This window comes from Somniosus microcephalus, chromosome 10, assembly GCF_052327205.1.
Source record: "Somniosus microcephalus isolate GS21.2 chromosome 10, FLI_Smic_1.0, whole genome shotgun sequence".
Classification (NCBI taxonomy): domain Eukaryota; kingdom Metazoa; phylum Chordata; class Chondrichthyes; order Squaliformes; family Somniosidae; genus Somniosus; species Somniosus microcephalus.
This window is the reverse complement of record NC_140996.1, coordinates 5,807,725-5,829,957: the sequence shown is the minus strand read 5'-3', so window position 1 is coordinate 5,829,957 and position 22,233 is coordinate 5,807,725. Positions and strand designations below refer to the sequence as shown.

The following is a 22,233-nucleotide window of genomic DNA, read 5'->3' as shown; positions in this document are numbered from 1 at the left end:
GAATAGCGTTAGTGCGATGACACAGCCTTGCTTGACACTGGTCCATACATGAATTGGGTCTGTGGTGGATCCGTTGGTCAGGATCACGGCTTGCATGTCGTCGTGAAGCAGGCGGAGGATGGTGACAAACTTTTGAGGGCAGCCGAATTTGAGGAGGACACTCCATAATCCCTCACGGTTGACGGTGTTGAAGGCCTTTGTGAGGTCAAAGAAGGCCATGTACAGCGGCTGGTGCTGTTCCCTGCATTTCTCTTGTAGTTGGCGCGCGGTGAAGATCACGTCCATTGCGCCCCTTAGTGGACGGAATCCGCATTGCGACGCTGGGAGGAGCTCTTCAGCCACTGGGAGAAGGCGATTGAGGAGGATTCTTGCGATGACTTTCCCTGTGGCAGACAGCAGGGAAACTCCTCTGTAATTACCGCAATCGGACTTGTTACCTTTATTGAAGATGGTCACGATTACGGCGACTCTGAGATCCCCCGGCATGCTCTCCTCCTCTATGAATACAGAACTGTTGCAATCTACTTGGAACTACATATAATTTACAGCCCAGCAACAGGCCATTCGGCCCAGCTGGTCCATGTTGGTGTTTATGATCCACACATTTGTGTCTGTACACATGAAAGGAAAGATCAATTTCAATTAAGCTGCCAGAATCTCTAATATAAAAACAGAAAATGCGAGAAATACTCAGCAGGTCAGGCAGCATCTGTAGAGAGAGAAACAGAGTTAATGTTTCAGGTTGATGATCCTTGGTCAGAACTGAAAAGTTAACTGTTTCTCTCTCTATAGATGCTGCCTGACCTGCTGAGTATTTGCAGCATTTTCTGTTTTTATTTCAGATCTGCAGCATCCACAATATTTTGCTTTTGTGCCAGAATCTCTAGTTCACCTCTTACCCATGGACACCCCCCTGGGCAGCCAGACCAGCCGAACCAGCAGCAATGGTGTTCATTTGCATTGGTTTCAGGGGAAGTTGCTGCAATCATTGCTGTTGTCAGTCAGATGGGTTGATAGCTAAACTTTTTTGCAGATGACAAGCGCTGCTGAAGTCTCTCAGAGATTGACAGGTGCCCCACCCCGCCCCCAGTGCGAGTGCTGGGGCTGCAGGAGGCGGAGGTCCCAGGCTGGCCGGGTAGGACCGTTTCTCCGGGCCGCGGTGCTCCGGGGGGAGGAGATTGTCAGACGGCCGGCCGGAAGTGGCAGGTTTGGCGCCGAGACAATGAGCCAAAAACAGAAAACGGAGCGAGAGAGGCTGAGGCGGCGGGTCCGGATCTACTTGGACCAGGTGAGCAACTCCCTCAGCACTGCCCCTCCGACAGTGCGGCGCTCCCTCAGCACTGCCCCTCCGACAGTGCGGCGCTCCCTCAGCACTGCCCCTCCGACAGTGCGGCGCTCCCTCAGCACTGCCCCTCCGACAGTGCGGCGCTCCCTCAGCACTGCCCCTCCGACAGTGCGGCGCCCCCTCAGCACTGACCCTCCGACAGTGCGGCGCTCCCTCAGTACAGCCCCTCCGACAGTGCGGCGCTCCCTCAGCACTGCCCCTCCGACAGTGCGGCGCTCCCTCAGCACTGCCCCTCCGACAGTGCGGCGCTCCCTCAGCACTGCCCCTCCGACAGTGCGACGCTCCCTCAGCACTGCCCCTCCGACAGTGCGGCGCTCCCTCAGCACTGCCCCTCCGACAGTGCGGCGCTCCCTCAGTACTGCCCCTCCGACAGTGCGGCGCTCCCTCAGTACAGCCCCTCCGACAGTGCGGCGCTCCCTCAGTACTGCCCCTCCGACAGTGCGGCGCTCCCTCAGTACAGCCCCTCCGACAGTGCGGCGCTCCCTCAGTACTGCCCCTCCGACAGTGCGGCGCTCCCTCAGTACTGCCCCTCCGACAGTGCGGCGCTCCCTCAGTACTGACCCTCCGACAGTGCGGCGCTCCCTCAGTACTGCCCCTCCCACAACAACAACTTGTATTTATATCACACCTTTAATCTACTAAAACGTCCGAAGGCGCATCATAGGAACAACATTTGACATCGAGCCACATGAGAGATTAGGGCAGAAGCCCAAAAGCTCGGTCAAACAGGTAGGTTTGAAGGAGTGCCTTAAAGGAGGAGAGAGAGAGAGAGGGGGAGAGATTTAGGGAGGGAATTCCAGAGCTTAGGGCCCAGGTATCTGAAGGCACGGCCGCCAATGGTGGAGCGATGAAAATCGGTGAATCTCAAAAGGCCAAAATTGGAGGAGCTCGGAGATCTCGGATGGTTGTGGGTCTGGAGGAGGTTACAGAGATAGGGATGAGTGAGGCCATGTGAGGGATTTGAACAGGAGGATGACAATTTTGAAATCAAGGCGTTGCTTAACAGTGTTCCACTGTCGGAGGTGCCGTCTTTCGGATGAGACGTTAAGGCTTTCGATAAGGTCCCGCATAAGAGAGTAGCGTGCAAAGTTAAAGCACACGGGACTGGGGGCAAGGTATTGTCTTGGATAGAAAACTGGTTGGCAGACAGGAAGCAAAGAGTTGGGATAAACAGGTCTTTTTCCGAGTGGCAGGCAGTGACTAGTGGGGTACCGCAGGGATCGGTGCTAGGACCCCAGTTATTCACCATATATATAAATGATGATCTAGACGAGGGAACTAGATGTAATATCTCCAAGTTTGCAGATGACAAAGCTGGGTGGGCGTGTGTGCTGTGAGGAGGATGCAGAGAAACTCCAGTATGATTTGGACAGGTTGGGTGATTGGGCAGATACATGGCAGATGCAATATAATGTGGATAAATGCGAGGTTATCCACTTTGATGGCAAAAACAGGAAGGCAGATTATTATTTGAATGGCAATAGATTGGGAGAAGGGGAAGTGCAACGAGACCTGGGTGTCCTTGTGCACCAGTCGCTGAAGGTAAGCATGCAGGTGCAGCAGGCGGTTAAGAAGGCAAATGGTATGTTGGCCTTCATAGCGAGAGGGCTTGAGTACAGGAACAAGGATGTCTTGCTGCAGTTGTACAGGGCCTTGGTGAGACCACACCTTGAGTATTGTGTGCAGTTTTGGTCACCTTATCTGAGGAAGGATGTTCTTGCCATGGAGGGAGTGCAGCGAAGGTTCACCAGGCGGATACCTGGGATGGCAGGAATGACGTATGAAGAGAGATTGGGTCGATTGGGCTTGTACTCGCTGGAGTTTAGAAGAATGAGAGGGGATCTCATTGAAATTTATAAAATTCTAACAGGACTAGACAGACTAGATGCTGGAAGGATGTTCCCGATGGCGGGGGAGTCCAGAACCAGGGGTCACAGTCTAAGGATAAGGGGTAAGCCATTTAGGACTCAGATGAGGAGGAATTTCTTCACCCAGAGAGGAGGAGGAAGGAGAGTCCTCCCCGGTGTCCTGGGGCCAATATTTATCCGTCAACCAACATCACTAAAACAGATTATCTGGTCATTATCACATTGCTGTTTGTGGGAGCTTGCTGTGCGCAAATTGGCTGCTGCGTTTCCCACATTACAACAGTGACTACACTTCAAAAAGTACTTAATTGGCTGTAAAGCGCTTTGGGACGTCCTGAGGTGGTGAAAGACGCTGGAGAAATGCGAGTCTGTCTTTTCTTTTTATGAAAAGAGTAACGATGCTTTGACTGTTTTGTTTTTCCTTGCAGCAACAGTATCAGAGTGCTCTGTTCTGGGCCGACAAAGTCGCTTCACTATCACGTGGTGAGCTCATTTTTATTACTTGAATTTTCAAGTCGGATGAACCTGACCCTGGCCAGATTGTGAGTGTGACCGCTGCCCTGGAGGTCTCCTCTTGCACTGACCGCCGTGACTGGAGGTCTCCTCTTGCACTGACCGCCGTGACTGGAGGTCTCCTCTTGCACTGACCGCCGTGACTGGAGGTCTCCTCTTGCACTGACCGCCGTGACTGGAGGTCTCCTCTTGCACTGACCGCCGTGACTGGAGGTCTCCTCTTGCACTGACCGCCGTGACTGGAGGTCTCCTCTTGCACTGACCGCCGTGACTGGAGGTCTCCTCTTGCACTGACCGCCGTGACTGGAGGTCTCCTCTTGCACTGACCGCCGTGACTGGAGGTCCCCTCTTGCACTGACCGCCGTGACTGGAGGTCCCCTCTTGCACTGACCGCCGTGACTGGAGGTCCCCTCTTGCACTGACCGCCGTGACTGGAGGTCCCCTCTTGCACTGACCGCCGTGACTGGAGGTCCCCTCTTGCACTGACCGCCGTGACTGGAGGTCCCCTCTTGCACTGACCGCCGCGACTGGAGGTCCCCTCTTGCACTGACCGCCGCGACTGGAGGTCCCCTCTTGCACTGACCGCCGCGACTGGAGGTCCCCTCTTGCACTGACCGCCGCGACTGGAGGTCCCCTCTTGCACTGACCGCCGCGACTGGAGGTCCCCTCTTGCACTGACCGCCGCGACTGGAGGTCCCCTCTTGCACCGACCGCCGCGACTGGAGGTCCCCTCTTGCACCGACCGCCGCGACTGGAGGTCCCCTCTTGCACCGACCGCCGCGACTGGAGGTCCCCTCTTGCACCGACCGCCGCGACTGGAGGTCCCCTCTTGCACCGACCGCCGCGACTGGAGGTCCCCTCTTGCACCGACCGCCGCGACTGGAGGTCCCCTCTTGCACCGACCGCCGCGACTGGAGGTCCCCTCTTGCACTGACCGCCGCGACTGGAGGTCCCCTCTTGCACTGACCGCCGCGACTGGAGGTCCCCTCTTGCACTGACCGCCGCGACTGGAGGTCCCCTCTTGCACTGACCGCCGCGACTGGAGGTCCCCTCTTGCACTGACCGCCGCGACTGGAGGTCCCCTCTTGCACTGACCGCCGCGACTGGAGGTCCCCTCTTGCACTGACCGCCGCGACTGGAGGTCCCCTCTTGCACTGACCGCCGCGACTGGAGGTCCCCTCTTGCACTGACCGCCGCGACTGGAGGTCCCCTCTTGCACTGACCGCCGCGACTGGAGGTCCCCTCTTGCACTGACCGCCGCGACTGGAGGTCCCCTCTTGCACTGACCGCCGCGACTGGAGGTCCCCTCTTGCACTGACCGCCGCGACTGGAGGTCCCCTCTTGCACTGACCGCTGTGACTGGTTGTCCCTTTTGGTCCTTGGGCATCGACCCTCGTGCCTGTAGTGGCCGGGCCTACTCTGACTCTCAGTTCCTTCCCATGCAACTCTTGCAAAAAATTTAGATAACGGGAAGATGTATCAACTGGTGAACTTGAATCTGAACTCTGTAGATTTGTGTTCTGAGAGTTCTGTTTCTGAGAGCTGATAAAAATACTTACTGTAATCCTTGCATTTCTGTGAATGTCTGTTCAGTAAAGGAATGTGTCGTCTCGGTTATATTAGTTTGAAATGAAGTAACCGTAAAATTAAAATAATAAAAATAGAATGGGGGGAAAGAGGAGAGGGAACAGAAATAATGTTTAACATTTTGGATTTTAATTTCTACTGGTGTTTGAAATGCTTGTTTTAGTTCAGTGAAGTTCATAGCACAGTAATATAAAACATATAAGAATTAGGAGCAGGAGTCGGCCATTCGGCCCCGCGAGCCTGCTCCGCCATTCAATGAGATCATGGCTGATCTTCGACCTCATCTCCACTTTCCTGCACTATTCCCATATCCCTTGATTCCCTTAATATTCAAAAACCTATCAATCTCGGTCTTGAATATACTCAATGACTGAGCCTCCACAGCCCTCTGGGGTAGAGAATTCCAAAGATTCACCACCCTCTGAGTGAAGAAATTTCTCCTCATCTCAGTCCTAAATGGCCGACCCCTTATCCTGAGACTGTGACCCCTGGTTCTAGACTCCCCAGCCAGGGGAAACATCCTCCCTGCATCTACCCTGTCAAGCCCTGTAATAATTTTGTATGTTTCAATGAGATCACCTCTCATTCTTCTAAACTCTAGAGAATATAGGCCTAGTCTACTCAATCTGTCCTCATAGGACAATCCCCCCATCCCAGGAACCAGTCTGGTGAACCTTTGTTGCACTCCCTCTATGGCAAGTATATCCTTCCTTAGGTAAGGAGACCAGAACTGTACACAATACTCCAGGTGTGGTCTCACCAGGGCCCTATATAATTACAGTAAGACGTCTTTACTCTTATACTCAAATCCTCTTGTAATAAAGGCCAACATACCATTTGCTTCCTAATTGCTTGCTGTACCTGCATGTTAACTTTCAGTGATTTGTGTACAAGGACACCCAGGTCCCTCTGAACACCAACATTTCCCAATCTCTCGCCATTTAAAAAATACTCTGCTTTTCTATTTTTCCTACCAAAGTGGATAACTTCACATTTCTCCATTATTTTCCATCTGCCATGTTCTTGCCCACTCACTTAAGCTGTCCTACTTCTGACATTTAAATAATGTTATTGCTATAACTTACTAGACAGACTAGATGCAGGAAGGATGTTCCCGATGGCAGGGGAGTCCAGAACCAGGGGTTACAGTCTAAGGATAAGGGGTAGGCCATTTAGGACAGAGATGCGGATGAATTTATTCACCCAGAGAGTGGTGAACCTGTGGAATTCTCTACCACAGAGGGCGGTGGAGGCCAATTCATTAAATATATTCAAGAAGGAGTTGGATATATTTCTTAAGGCTAAAGGGATCAAGGGGTATGGGGAGAAGGCAGGGACAGGGTACTGAATTTGGATGATCAGCCATGATCTCGTTGAATGGCGGAGCAGTCTCGAGGGGCCGAATGGCCTACTCCTGCTCCTATCTTCTATGTTCTATGTTTCTATGTATTAGTATCGTGATATGTGAGCTGAAAACTTAAAACACAAGACTGACCCAGGGAGAATGAAATTTCCCCTTGTGATGTGATGTGATGTCTAATGATCTGTTCACTCAGCAACCTGCTCTGTTAAAATGGCTTCGCCTGTTTATTTGTTTTTTTTTAAACTATGACTCTATAAACATCCTTTTTTCCCCCCATTACATTAATTTTTTACGATTACTTTTTATTTTTCTTACTATTTTATCATCCTTTGTTATTGTTGTGGCTCTCTCTGTTCTAATTGTTGAGACATTGCAGAATGGACAGAAGGAATGAAAGTGGGAAGCGAAGGGATTGACTGCCCCGCTGACCATTGGAATAGTGTTGTGTAAACACTCGTGTTGATCTATATAATCTATTATACTAACCTCAAAGAGATCTTTTCTAACGGCCATGAATTCTGGAACTAATCATAAATCTTTTAATAATCTGTGTTTTATAAATGGAAACCATTGAATTGATGCCCCAGGGATTACTCACTCACTGTCTGCTGGCCCTGTGTGGAGGACTGCCTTCATTTTGGTGCCCAGTTGCAAATTTGACCCATTTTAAGTGTTATGATCTTGTTTTGTGTTGTAGAGGAGCCCCAGGATATCTACTGGCTGTCCCAGTGCCTTTACCTCACAGCCCAGTATCACAGGGCTGCTCATGCTATTCGATCCCGCAAGCTTGATAAGGTATGATTTCTTTCCCAATGTCCATACTCCTTGTAATTATTTGAGTAACTTCAAGTTGTGCAACAGTGCACTTACTTTCTACAGAACTCGTCGCGTTCATTTTGCCTGCATAAACTCTAAAGGAATTACATAGAATGTACAGCACAGAAACAGGCCATTCGGCCCGACTGGTCCGTGCCGGTGTTTCTGCTCCACACGAGCCTCCTCCCACCCCTCTTCATCTCACCCCATCAGCATATCCTTCTCTTCCCTTCTCCCTCATGTGTTTATCCAGCTTCCCCTTAAATGCATCCCTGCTCTTCGCCTCAACCACTCCCTGTGGGAGCGAGTTCCACATTCTCACCACTCTCTGGGTAAAGAAGTGTCTCCTGAATTCCCTATTGGATTTATTATATTCATGGCCCCTAGTTTTGGACTCTTCCCACAAGTCGAAACATCTTTTCTACATCTAACCCATCAACCCATTCATCATTTTAAAGACCTCGATTGGGTCGCCCCCTCAGCCTTCTCTGTTCTTAAAAAAAGAGCCCCAGCCTGTTCAGCCTTTCCTGCGAAGTGTATCCTCTCCGTTCTGGCATCGTACTTGTCAATCTTTTTTGCACATTTCTCCAGTGCCTTTTTTATGTTGTGTCGGTACGGCGCGGTGTGTCGCAGCTATTTTAAACAATTCCACCTCAAAGGATATTTCCACGTATTATTCCACTTGACTGGAAGAAAAAGTTAATTTGAAACCCAATATAAAAACTAATATTTTCATATATACTCTAGATTAGAAACCTCATAATGTGGTTTTCAGTAACCTAAACCGTGCAGGTTATCTTGAGATAACTTATGACTTTTTCTGTTGCAAAGTTCTTCACTGAATTGGCCTGCTTTTAGAAGTAGTCTTCACCACCCGTACCTTTTAATCTTCTGACCCAGAGCAAACTCTTCTAACAACATACAGATTTCCCATATACAACGGGATTGCAAAAAGCAATTCGCATCCCAGTCGCTCATTCCCGTTTCACGGAATATAAACTTCAGTCCAGCTGCTCCCGAAAACAAATTATTCCCCCCCCCCCCCCATGACGTGACATTCCAGGAATGCTCTTCAATCCCTTGTTCGGCACCAATAGCATCATCTCCAACGTTCCATTTAATGCCTGCCCTGTCCTGACGCCTCTCTTGCTAGCCACGATTTTCAGATCGAAGGTTTGCTTAGGAGCTTTCTGATTCCGCCCCCACCCCCCCCTTGGTAGACTTTCACCCTGCACATCAGGGAGAGATTCATCGCCACAACCTTTTCGACCTTTGGTGCTGTGTCCATTGAATGGCAACGCCTGGAAGTTCTAGGAGATGCAGTTATTGCTAAAGACGTGTGAAACTTCAGGAACGGACAGACCTGTCCCTGTATTGCTCTTGTTATTTGTATGATTGCCACACGTTAATCCTGAAGAGTCTAACCAGTGTCCTGTGCGGTATAAGTACCACCTTTTGATTTGCATTCTATCTCTTCTAAGCAACCCAGTGTGTGTTTGCCTTGTTTTTATTCCAGCTGATTAGAATCGTACACAGGGAGGCAATTCGGCCCATCGTGCCTGTGCCGGCTCTTTGAAAGAGCTCTCCAATTAGTCCCACTCCCCCCCCCCCCCCCCCCCCCCCCCCTGCTCTTTCCCCACAGCCCTGCAAATGTTTCCTTTTCAAGTATTTACCCAATTCCCTTTTGAAAGTTACTGTTGAATCTGCTTCCACCGCCCTTTCAGGCAGCGCATTCCAGATCACAACAACTCGCTGCGTACAACAATTGCTTCTCATCTCCCCTCTTTCCCCCCCGCCCCCCCGGGGTTCTTTTGACAATTCCCTCCAATCTTTCCTGATCAGTATGCTGCATAACAGTCCCATTCAGCCCATGCTCCCTATTTCAGTTCCTGGCTCCTGTATCTTTGTCTACATTGAACATCAGTTGATGTGGCTATGCAGAAATCTTTTATTAGCGCTTCCTATTGTAGACAGGCACAGATTAGTTTGCTGGTATCTCACTCACCTTGCTGAACCCTAGTCCAGTAATGCCTGGGTATTCTAAGCGATCAAAGGGGCTCGGCCTCACCCCAGTGCTACAGTTATAAACGTGACCCTGAATCTGGACCTGGCACTGGAAGAGGGAGCCTCACTCCACTTCGCTCTGGAGTCAGGTCGGAGCTCGTAGTATAAATGCAGCTTCGATTCTTTGTAGATAGCTCTGCTTCACTCAGAACTGAAGAACAACTCGTAGCAAGTTCAGTTCCTGCCAGTCTCCTTAGATTTCTGTCTCATGGGTGGAATTCTAAACCTGTCCTAAATTCTTCCTTGGAAAAGCACATAAAATTGAAGGCTACATCTGTTTGAAATTGTGTTCTGTTTGAGTACTGTAGTTTGTTCTTTGAAAGGTTTACGGTCAGTTCGGCCCCGTAGCCTATACCCTCAGACTATGAAGCTTTCATCTTGTCGTCTCTAGATGTAATTCAGATCAAGGACTTAATGGTCAACGTGTTCTCCTCCTTCCCCCCCCCCCCCCCCCCCCCCCTTCCCCAGTATTGGGTTCTCAAGTATATTTTCTTTCAAAAGTTTAACTGGATAATTGAACTGACAGCATCTTCACTGGACAACTTTAATGAAATGTTCGCTACATTGAGCAGAATGTTATACATCGACTGGTGCTGCAAATGTCTTTTGTTTTCCCTCCTGCCTGCAGTTATATGGAGCCTGTCGGTATTTTGCTGCTCAATGTCATGTGAGTAGAATATATTTTAATGTCTTGCTTAACTATTCCTAACAAAAGTGGGGTTTCCCTGTCTGGCTTTTCCGGCGAACTGGCCAGTGAGCATGGTCTCACTGGGAGAGAGGAGGTTGAGGTGATGTGATTGCTGATGTTAGGATTCTAAAGGGACTGGATAATGTCGACCGTGACGAGCTGTCTCACCGTGTCCAGAACAGCAGACCCAGAGGCCACGGCCTGTGCTTGAAGGGGGGTAAATTCAAAACTAATCCGCGGAAACAATATTTCAGTGAGCGAGTGGTCAATCTATGGAACAGGCTCCCTCGGGAGACGGTGGAAGCAGTTAGTAGCGATTCATTCAAATACAAATTGGGGAGATTTCTTTTGAGGAAATAACATTTTGTGCTCCAGTATCCGAGTAATGTGAGACATGACGTGTGGTGAGTGTAGCGAGTTCGGGAGGAATAGGTGACTGTGGACCTCTGGTTCCCAGAGCTCTCCACCACTGGGGGTTTTCCTCACCTCATGTCTGGGTCTGTTGTAGACTCATTGATGGAGATCGATCGCTGTGATTGGTCAACAACTCCATTATTGTTGTATCATGGGACTACCAGGATGGTAGAAGGTGAACCAATGGACCGTGGTCAATTCTCGTCTCGCATTTCCTGTGTTCCTAATGGAGCTGCCTAGCCCAAGGAAATGCGGAAACCACAGGTAGTGTGGGTTCGTGGGCTCGTGACACTCGGAACCTGTTTATAGTTGCACCCCTGGTGTCTGCACTGAAGCCACATCAAGATACTCTCTGGTGCACTGGGCTAGCATGTAAGGGGGCTTAAAGTCTCCCCCTACCCCCCCCCCCCCCCCACCCCCCAAACAGACTTAAATGGAAAACTGCCCTCTAATTAATTCAGGAGACAGTTATACTTTGCCATTCATTTGATTGGGTAAAAGGATATTTAACACTCAACATTTTTAAAAAATTTGTTTATGGGATGTGGGCGTTGCTGGCAAGGCCGGCATTTATTGCCCATCCCTAGTTGCCCTCGAGAAGGTGGTGGTGAGCCGCCGCCTTAAACAGCTGCGGTCCGTGTGGTAGAGGTACTCCCACAGTGCTGTTAGGGAGGGAGTTTGACCCAGCGACGATGAAGGAACGGCGATATACTTCCAAGTCAGGATGGTGTGTGACTTGGAGGGAGCTTGGAGGTGGTGGTGTTCCCATGCGCCTGCTGCCCTTGTCCTTCTAGGTGGAAGAGGTCGCGGGTTTGGGAGGTGCTGTCGAAGAAGCCTTGGCGAGTTGCTGCAGTGCATCTTGTAGATGGTACACACTGCAGCCACGGTGCGCCGATGGTGGAGGGAGTGAATGTTTAAGGTGGTGGATGGGGTGCCAATCAAGCGGGCTGTTTTGTCCTGGATGGTGTCGAGCTCCTTGAGTGTTGTTGGAGCTGCACTCATCCAGGCAAGTGGAGAGTATTCCATCACACTCCTGACTTGTGCCTTGTAGATGGTGGAAAGGCTTTGGGGAGTCAGGAGGTGAGACACTCGCCGCAGAATACCCAGCCTCTGACCTGCTCTTGTAGTCACAGTATTTATGTGGCTGGTCCTGTTAAGTTTCTGGTCAATGGTGACCCCCCCAGGATGTTGATGGTGGGGGATTTGGCGATGGTAATGCTGTTGAATGTTAAGGGGCGGTGGTTAGACTCTCACGTGTTGCAGATAGTCATTGCCTGGCACTTCTGTGGCGCGAATGTTACCTGCCACTTATCAGCCCAAGCCTGAACGTCGTCCAGGTCTTATTGCACGCGGGCATGGACTGCTTCATTATCTGAGGAGTTGTGAATGGCACTGAGCACGGTGCAGTCATCAGCGAACATCCCCATTTCTGTCCTTATGTTGGAGGGAAGGTCATTGATGAAGCAGCTGAAGATGGTTGGGCTATATTTACAATTTGGGCTGTTAAAACCAGACAATAAGAAATATTACAGATGCCCAGTTTGAAGTGGATTGACTGATCCTCCTGTATTAATTCATTATAACCTTGACCTTAATGTAAATTTTTATATAAGATCTCCTTAGATGGAGGTATAGTGATTAATGATATTTTGTGTAGCACAGTGATCGCCTTGTGATCTGAATTTCAAAAATATTTACACATATTTGAGGTATAGGCCAGGGTTTGAGGTATGGAATGAGCGAAGGACATGTGATCATTGACTGTTTCAACAGCCCGTGTACAATTGACACTGTTGCACATTCTCCCCAATTTCTAACTCCGAGGAAGGTGAATAACAGTAAGGTTAAGGTATAACTCTGGGATTTCTCTTCAATTGAGGGACAATGCATCCAAGATGTCTGTATGATTGCAGACTGCACTATTTCACCTTGAGCGGCTGTGTTCCACAGGTGGTATTCCTGTGGACACCTACGATCCAGTGGGTTCCCAACCCTCCCACTATATTACCTATCCTTAAATCTTTCTATTCTTTTGTGTTCTTCGATTTTATTCATCTCACTATAAACAAAAAGTCAAATATTTTGTTCGGGCTTGGTGATATTGAGAGACTCAACTAAGGTAAATGCAATAACATTTGCAAACAGTGGGGAAATGTCACGTGATCAAATTACATGATTAAGCATCACGAGAGTGGTGTCACGTGATCGAACGCCATATGATCAAATATCACATGATCAGATCTCCAGGAATACATCAAACGAGAGTTGGCAACCCTACGATCCAGGTTAGTGGTAACCGCCCGTGAGACAGGTGGATTGGTGGTGGGCGAGAAATCCAAAGTTAGTTGTATGTCTATTGTATAATTATTGGGTGCTCGGAGCCCATGTCCCCCTTTGGCACTGCAGCGTGGCCTCTGAGTGTTAGCGGGTGCAGAGCCGAGTGAAATCCAGCTGTTAGCGAAAGCCTCTTGGCAACATTAAGCAGATTGGCTCCATCTGCTGGCACTTTAGTGAGGTTCACCAGGTGAGCTGTGGGCCCAGGCGGGCTGACTCCTCCGCCTGTACACACCTTGTACCTGTGTATTTATCCTCCAATATAAACAGGGTGATTTGGTGATAATGAAACCGACTTAATCCTGACACGGAAAAGATGTTTATGTATAAATTTGTTCAGTGCCTGAGCTTCTGTTTACACATTAGCAAAGGAATAAGAATGTTTTGTGTGTGTGTGTGAATGTTAATTGAAAGCATTAGCTGATTTTTGCAGTCTTTATATAGTAAGTAAGTTTGCTATTGGATTGAACAATAGTGAGGATATTTGATTATCTACTTAAATAAATGTCAGCTGTGACCCAGTGGTAGCACTCCTGCCTCTGGGTCAGAAGGTGGTGGGTTCAAGACAGCCCCTCCGACAGGGCAGAATTTCAATAGCTCATTAGCGTACCTCTGTGTCACACTATCTACTCCGATGATTAAAGCTACATTTAAATCTTTTATCTCCTTTTATTTTTCTGTCACAAAGTATGCAGCCAAGGAATATCAGCAAGCCCTTGACATTCTGGATATGCAGGAACCGATCAACAAGATAATACTGGAAAAGAACGCCAAAGATGACAGCAAGATGAAAGAAGCGTCTATTGACTGGGGATTGTCTCCATCTGCAGTGAGTGTAGCTGTTTGACCGAGGCCTCTGCTGCTTGATAGGAAGAACATAACTCCTTGTCTTTCGTGCCTTATTGTCTCTCCGGATTGAGGATGCAAGCTCTCCCGGTGGTTCCGTGAATTTGTCTAGTGTTCATTGGGCCATCAGACTGAGTGCGCTTCAGGTTCGATCCCTGGTCTGTGCTGAATTAACTGGGTGCTCCAGTTGGCCTCGGCACCCTTGGGTTAGTAAGGGAATAATCATCCGCTGTTCCTGCTCTGCCCAGTGACCCCTGGTGGGAGTGTCTATACACCGTACTCCACGTATGGCTGCACTAGCGCCTTGGACAGGTTCATCATCACCTCCTTGGATTTGTGCGCTATCGATCTGAAGATCTGGTTAGCTTTCCTTACCGCTGCCGCACACTGCGCTGTTGGTGTCTGTGAACTCTCCACCAACACCTCCAGCTGCCTCCCCTGTGTTGTGTCCTAGAGCCAGCCAGTTTATGTTCCTCTTCCCCAGTCTCATTATCTTGTATTTTTCCACATTAAGTGCCATTTGTCACTCGCCAGCCCAGCTTCCCAGCCTATTCAGAGCCCGTGCCATTTGATTTGCCTGTTCCCTGTTAATTTGCCCGCGCGGCCACCCCCCAACCCCAACTCCAATTTAGCGTGTAGCACAGATGTAGACAGTTCTGTCTCTGGCCCCAATCCCAAATCATGAATGGATTCTGAAGTTGTGAATGGAGCGCTGCCAACTTGCCATGGAGGCACTCAAATCGCGCGCGCGCGCGCGCGCGCGCGCGTGTTCCCAGCAGTCATCTGCGTGGCACACCACTAGGGCCGTTCATTAATACGCAGCTACCCTGCTGGTTCTGTGCGCACTCTTCCCCACTGCGCTGTCCTGATTTAGTAGGCTTTCCTAAAGGCACAGTTACAAAGTCTGCACACAGGAAAGAACAACAAGTAACTGCAGCAAAAGGAGGAATGGAAGAAACAAGACGATGAGTCAAAATGTCATTTCAAACATAAAATCCAAACATTTGAGAGGAGCAGATATCAACTATTGCGTTAAGTTTGTGATGATTCATGGAAATAATGCATGGTGAGGGGGGCGGGGTTTGCATTCGATCCCTATAACAGTTAATTTTTTTTTGCTATTCTGCAGCTTTAACACTGACTCCGACTTAAATTATGCAAAACTTCTTAGTCTTGTAAGCTCATGACTGAAATGTACCCATCCTCCGTTAATGGTTCCCAACTTGTAACATGACCAGTTAACCGATGACTTGAATTATTTGATACACTGAGACTACCTTACTAGCTTCCTAGGTAGATCTAGTATTAAGTGTGTATAAGAGGGGCCATAATCTTAAAATTAGAGCTCGGCCATTTTAGAAGGGCAATCAGGAAGCACTTTTTCATACAAAGGGTGGTGGAAATCTGTCATTCTCTCCCCCAAAACGCTGTGGATGCTGGGGGGACGGCTGGAGCTTTTAACACTGAGATTGATAGATTTTTGTTGGGCAAGGGTTATGGAGCAAAGATACAGATCAGCCATGATCGAATCGAATGGTGGAACAGGCTCGAGGGGCTGAATGGCCTCCTCCTGTTCCTGCATATTTAAATATTTTAATACTTATTACTGACAAATTTATATTATACAGATTGTAATTTAAAAATAAGTACAGGAAACTTTGTGCTATCCGGAGGTGAGCTATCCGGCAATCTGGAGCCACCGGCAAAAATCAGCAGCCGTTTTTTATTCTTTTTGTTTTTTTTTTTGCTTTGTTTGAACAGTCAAGCTGTGTAAGGTCTGTAGCTATAGCAACAGCTTCATATACAGAGCTTGCAGGCCACACCCGAGTGTTTAGAAGCTGTTGCTAAGCAACAGTGTTTGTTGTCAAATACAGAGATAAGAATCTCCGTATCTCTCAACATTAACTCTGGAGAGTACGGCAGTTTTGAGGCAACGGCAGCAGCTCGGTCCCGTGGGTGCCGGATAGCACAACGTTTCCTGTAGTAGTACTATAGATGGACTATAAAGCACCTGATGGAAAGGTAGTTTGGTTTGATGTCCATTTATTGATTTGTTTTTCGTTGAATAATATTGATTATTTTTGAACCTCCTGGAATGCTTCTCGTTAGATCAAGAGCTCCATTTGCCTTTTGCGAGGGAAGATCTATGATGCTATGGATAACCGACCCCTGGCCACTAACAGCTACAGAGAGGCACTGAAGCTTGATGTGTGTTGCTTTGAAGCATTTGACCTATTGACATCACACCACATGCTGACAGCACAGGAAGGTTTGAGCGCCTGTTACTTTGCTATCATTTCCTTTGGTTGCTGAAGCTTGCTGTGGTCAGATCGCGAGTTAATGGGAAGTTTGGTTCATTCAGATATTTTTATTAAATCTTGCAGTTTCATCAGGCTCTCGGAGCCTGTCCCTTTTGAGGATTCTCAAAGGCCGTCTACTACTTCAAGAGCCTTTCTCCGTTCCTTTCCCATGGGGCTACTTAGAAAAACATTTCAGCTAATCTGATCGTGGACAAAATGCCAACAGGATCAGCCATGATCTAATTACAAAGTATTTACAGCACAGAAACAGGCCATTCGGCCCAACTGGTCCATGCCGGTGTTGGTGCTTCACACGAGCCTCCTCCCACCCCTCTTCATCTCACCCCATCAACATATCCTTTTATTCCTTTCTCCCTCGTGCTTGTCTAGCTTCCCCTTAAACGCATCTACCAATTGAATGGCGGAACAGGCTCGATGGGCTGAATGACCTCCTCCTGTTCCTATCTCCCTAGGAGAAGGGCGGGCAAGTCGCTGACCTTTTGTGGGGAGGGTGCATATCCTGCAGTCTAAAATTAAAATGTGGATAACCGGGTAGCTAAAGAGATTCATGGCAAGTGAATGGATGAAAGATTTAACTGCAAAACACAGCACTTTTACTACATAGAGGTTGCCTAGGCTAGGTGCACCAGGGATCAGTTGTGGCTACGCACGAGAGGTAATTTCACAAGATTGTGGTGCTGGCCTCGCTGGATGCGCGCACGAGGTCAGAGATAGGGCGATAACATTTACACGGCCAATTCTCCAACCCGTGCTCCTGACCCTACAGGCTCTGATTCCCAGAGCACAGTGTGAGATAAGACACTATGGGCCAATTCTCCAACCCGTGCTCCTGACCCTACAGGCTCTGATTCCCAGAGCACAGTGTGAGATAAGACACTATGGGCCAATTCTCCAACCCGTGCTCTCTGCTGCTGAAGCTCCATTTGTTAGCAGTGGAACCTCGCTAAATCATCCCTGTGTAGTTCCGGCTTTTACCAGGTTAGCTGAAGCTTGAATCTTGGAAAAGGTTTCGCATCAGCTTGCCTTTAGATAATTGATACAGAAATCAATAGAAAAGGGTCATCGACCTGAAGCGCTAACTCTGTTGCTCTTCTCCGCATCTGCTGCCCGACCTGCTGAGCAATGTTTCCCTTTAAACTGCGTGGCTGTGCAGTGTTCTGCAGCTCACGCGCAACCGGCTCACCAGCTTTTAAATCGGAAAAAAACGCGCATGCGTGGTATTTTGACTGGGCCGCCCAACCCCTTAAAGGGGCCACGTACCCCCCAAAAATGAAAGGGAGCATTGCTGCTGAGTGCAGCATTTTCCGTTTTTATTTCCGATTTCTAGCATCCGCAGTATTTTGCTTTTGCTTGAGTGAATGGTCTTTGGTCTTTGGTCCCCTGGCGACAATGATTATGGTTTGACTCTGCCCCTTGGGCTTAAGCTTTCGTAATATAAGGATTTTTTTTAAGTCTGGTGATTGAAACTTGACAATTATCCCTTTCCATTTTCAGAAACCTATTGTAGTAGAATCAGTCTGCACGCATAGTGGGAGACAAATAAGAAAAGTTGATTATAAATCGATTAATGGAAATTATTCCACTGTTCTATCAAGTGAGGAATGAATTCGAACTTGCCTGTGACATGGTTGAGTTAAATTTTCAATGTAACAACTGGGTTTGGGGATCCATTGTAGAAATACAAATGGGGTGGTTTCTGTAACAACGGCTGATCGCATCGCTAGGTTTACACCCGGGCAGAAGGTTGAAAATCTACCCCACTGGGTCTGAAATTCCTTTTCTACTGGAATGTCTGTTTTTCTTCATAATTAGCAGCCTGTTGATGAGATCGAAGCTGCTTGTAGCTGCCGTTTCATTAACCGCTTGTTAATATCGGAGAAGATTGGGTATTAAAAGTTGAATTTCCAGGGCCCCGTATGTCCGGTTGGAGCAAGGTCATAAAAAAGCAAATCAAGCAGTAGGGTTTATTTCTAGAGGGCTAGAATTGAAAAGTAGGGAAGTTATGCTAAACCTGATAGACCACACTTGGAGCACTGTGTGCAGTTCTGGTCGCCATATTATAAAAAGGATATAGAGGCCCTGGAGAGGGTGCAGAGAAGATTTACAAGGATGACGCCAGAAATGCGAGGGTATACATATCAGGAAAGGATGAACAGGCTGGGTCTGTTTTCCCTTGAAAAAAGGCTGAGGGGTGACTCAATAGAGGTCTTTAAAATTATGAAAAATTTTGATAGAGTGGATACAGAGAGAATGTTTCCACTTGTGGGGAAGAGCAAATTTAAATAAAGGAAACTACGATGGTCTGAGGAGCGAGTTGGGTCGGATTGATTGGGGAATGGCACTCAAAGGGTTGACGGTGGATAGGCAATGGCAAACATTCAAAGACCGAATGGATGAGCTACAGAATTTGTTCATCCCAGTTTGGCATAAAAATAAAACAAAAAAGTTGACTCAACCGTGGCTAACAAGGGAAATTAGGGATAGCATAAGATCCAAGGAGACGACATATAAATTGGCCAGAAAAAGCAATAATCCTGAGGATTAGGAGCAGTTTAGGATTCAACAAAAGAGGACAAAGGGATTAATTAAGAAAGGGAAAATAGAATATGAGAGTAAGCTAGCAGGGAACATAAAAACTGACTGTAAAAGCTTTTATAGATATGTGAAGAGAAAAAGATTGGTGAAGTCAAGCGTAGGTCCCTTACAGTCAGAATCAGGGGAATTTATAATGGGAAACAAAGAAATGGCAGACCAACTAAATTCATACTTTGGTTCTGTCTTCACAAAGGAGGGCACAAATAACCTCCCAGAGATGCCGGGGAGCATAGGGCCTGATGAAAGGGTGGAACTGAAAGAAATCAGTATTTGTAGGGAAATGGTGTTAGGAAAATTGATGGGACTAAAGGCCGATAAATCCCCAGGGCCTGATAATCTACATCCCAGGGTACTTAAGGAAGTGGCCCTGGAAATAGTAGATGCATTGCTGGTCATCTTCCAGAACTCAATAGACTCTGGAACAGTACCCATGGATTGGAGGGTAGCTAATGTTACCCCACTATTCAAAAAGGTGGTCGAGAAAAGGCGGGGAATTATAGACCGGTAAGCCTGACATCAGTAGTGGGGAAAATGCTAGAGTCTATTATAAAAGATGTAATAGCAGAGCACTTGGAAAGCAGTGACAGGATCGGACAAAGTCAACATGGATTTACAAAAGGTAAATCATGCTTGACTAATCTACTGGAATTTTTTGAGGATGTAACTGGTAAAATAGATAAGGGAGAACCAGTGGATGTGGTGTATTTGGACTTTCAGAAGGCTTTCGATAAGGTCCCACATAAGAGATTAGCGTGCAAAATTAAGGCACATGGGATTGGGGGCAAGGTATTGACTTGGATAGAGAACTGGTTGGCGGACAGAAAGCAAAGAGTTGGAATAAACGGGTCGTTTTCTGAGTGGCAGGTAGTGACTAGTGGGGTACCGCAAGGATCGGTCCTAGGACCCCAGCTGTTCACAATATATATTAATGATCTGGACGAGGGAATTGGATGTAATATCTCCAAATTTGCAGACGACACAAAGCTGGGTGGGAGGGTAAGCTGTGAGGAGGATGTCGTGAAACTCCAGTACGATTTGGACAGATTGGGTGATTGAGCAGAAACATGGCAAATGCACTATAATGTGGATAAATGTGAGGTTATCCACTTTGGTGGCAAAAACAGGAAGGCAGATTATTATTTGAATGGCAATAGATTGGGAGAAGGGGAAGTGCAAAGAGACCTGGGTGTTCTTGTGCACCAGTCGCTGAAGGTAAGTATGCAGGTGCAGCAGGCGGTTAAGAAGGCAAATGGTATGTTGGCCTTCGTAGCAAGAGGGTTTGAGTATAGGAACAAGGATGTCTTGCTACAGTTGTACAGGGCCTTGGTGAGACCACACCTTGAGTATTGTGTGCAGTTTTGGTCGCCTTACCTGAGGAAGGACGTTCTTGCCATGGAAGGAGTGCAGCGAAGATTCACCAGGCTGATACCTGGGATGGCAGGAATGACGTATGAGGAGAGATTGTGTCGATTGGGCTTATACTCACGAGTTTAGAAGATTGAGAGGGGATCTCATCGAAACTTATAAAATTCTGTCAGGCCTGGACAGACTAGATGCAGGAAGGATGTTTCTGATGGCCGGGGAGTCCAGAACCAGGGGTCATAGTCTAAGAATAAGAGGTAAGCCATTTAGGACTGAAATGAGGAATTTCTTCACCCAGAGAGTGGTGAACCTGTGGAATTCCCTGCCACAGAGGGCGGTGGAGGCCAGTTCATTAAATATATTCAAAAAAGTGTTGGATATATTTCTTAAGGCTAAAGGGATCAAGGGATATGGGGAGAAAGCAGGGACAGGGTACTGAATTTGGATGATCAGCCATGATCTCATTGAATGGCGGAGCAAGCTCGAGGGGCCGAATGGCCTACTCCTGCTCCTATCTTCTATGTTTCTATAACTAGAGGCCATCAATATAAGATAGTCACCAAGAAATCCAATAGGGAATTCAGGAGAAACTTCTTTACCCAGAGAGTGGTGAGAATGTGGAACTCGCTACCACAGGGAGTGGTTGAAGCGAATAGTATCGATGCATTTAAGGGGAGGCTAGACAAGCACATGAGGGAATAGAGGGTGACGCTGATAGATTTAGGTGAGGAAAGACTGGAGGAGGCTGGAGTGGAGCATTAACGCCGGCATGGACTGGTTGGGCCGAATGGCCTGTTTCTGTGCCGTATACCCTATGTAATAAGTGGATATTACTACTTCAACAAAGCACTAGTTGTAGTCAGGTTTCTTTCCTTCCTTGCATTGTTGATGTAGGGCCTAAAACAAAATCATCTTCATCGAAGTTTATGGCACAGAAGGAGGCCATTCGGCCCATCGTGTCTGTGTTGGCCGAAAAAGAGCTCTCCCGCCTAATCCCACTCTCCAGCTCTTGGTCCGTAGCCTTGTAGGTTACGACACTTCAGGGGCATATCCAAGTACTGTACTTTTTCTCGCTGCCAAGTAATCAAATAATGTGAAAAGGGCCACTTGTGGTGATGCGCGTGTGCTGGGGCTGATTTGACACTCGTGATCATATGTAAACTTTCTTTCCAGAGAAGGAGCTGCTTGAATCATTGCCTTTCAGTAAGCAATGCACAGAAGAAGAACGTGAATTGCTGTACTTCTTGTATGAAAATAAATTGAAAAAGGTAAATGCACCATTTATTTTAATTAGTCAGACAGGTTTCTGTGGAACACCAAAAATGCTTGATCAGGAAAAATAGCACTCTTCGCATATTTGATTATTGGTTTTAAAAGGATATATTTATAAAATATTAGTTCATCTTTCTGCACATAAAGAAAGAAAAAAGACTTGCATTTATATAGCACCTTTCACCACCATCGGACGTCTCAAAGCGCTTTACAGCCAATTAAGCACTTTTGAAGTGTAGTCACTGTTGTAATGTAGGAAACGCAGCTGTCAATTTGCACACAGCAAGCTCCCACAAACAGCAATGTGATAATGACCAGATCATCTGTTTTTGTTATGTTGGTTGAGGGATAAAGATTAGCCAGGACACCGGGGAGAACTCCTCTGCTCCTCTTCAAAATGCAGCAGTGGGATCTTTTCCATCCGCCTGAGAGAGCAGACGGGTTTAAAGTCTCATCTGGAAGACGGCATCTCTGACTGTGCAGCACTCCCTCAGCTGGAGTGTCAGCCTAGAGTTTTGTGCTCAAGTCTCTGGAGTGGGACTTGAACCCACAACCTTCTGACTCAGGCGAGAGTGCTGCCCACTGAGTATACACAGTATAGTCTTCAGGTGAAACGAGGTTAGAGTGTGGGGGTAATTGAACCAGGGCATTCAGATATAATTCAATCCCCATTTTAAAGTCCTACATACAGTCCTTATTTTTATATTTCTATTATAAATTGCTGTGTCCCCATTTACAATGGAAACTGCCTGTACAAACTTCCCACTGTAATGACACCCTCCGGCCACTAGTGGTGCTGTAGTGCCTCTCATGGCAGGAGGGTATCATTACAGCACAACAACTTG

At 47.7% G+C, this 22,233-nt stretch overlaps 1 protein-coding gene across 1 annotated transcript; it reads left to right on the top strand.

The window, feature by feature from the left end:
* Positions 1-1,120: 1,120 nt before the first annotated feature.
* On the top strand, positions 1,121-21,474 carry LOC147111403 (cell division cycle protein 16 homolog). The gene is made up of 7 exons (XM_085998365.1): positions 1,121-1,288; positions 3,642-3,696; positions 7,374-7,471; positions 10,185-10,223; positions 13,681-13,821; positions 15,948-16,107; positions 21,290-21,474. Exons 1-7 carry the CDS (start codon positions 1,223-1,225, stop codon positions 21,457-21,459), a joined length of 729 nt encoding a protein of 242 aa, XP_085854491.1. The 5' UTR covers positions 1,121-1,222; the 3' UTR covers positions 21,460-21,474.
* Positions 21,475-22,233: the final 759 nt, after the last annotated feature.

Excerpts from the sequence above, each read along its gene's own strand:
- LOC147111403 (XM_085998365.1), top strand. The coding sequence starts at position 1,223 with ATGAGCCAAAAACAGAAAACGGAGCGAGAGAGGCTGAGGCGGCGGGTC. Across the intron at positions 10,224-13,680 it reads ATTTTGCTGCTCAATGTCAT|TATGCAGCCAAGGAATATCA; the intron begins GTGAGTAGAATA and ends TCTGTCACAAAG. Across the intron at positions 13,822-15,947 it reads GGGGATTGTCTCCATCTGCA|ATCAAGAGCTCCATTTGCCT; the intron begins GTGAGTGTAGCT and ends GCTTCTCGTTAG.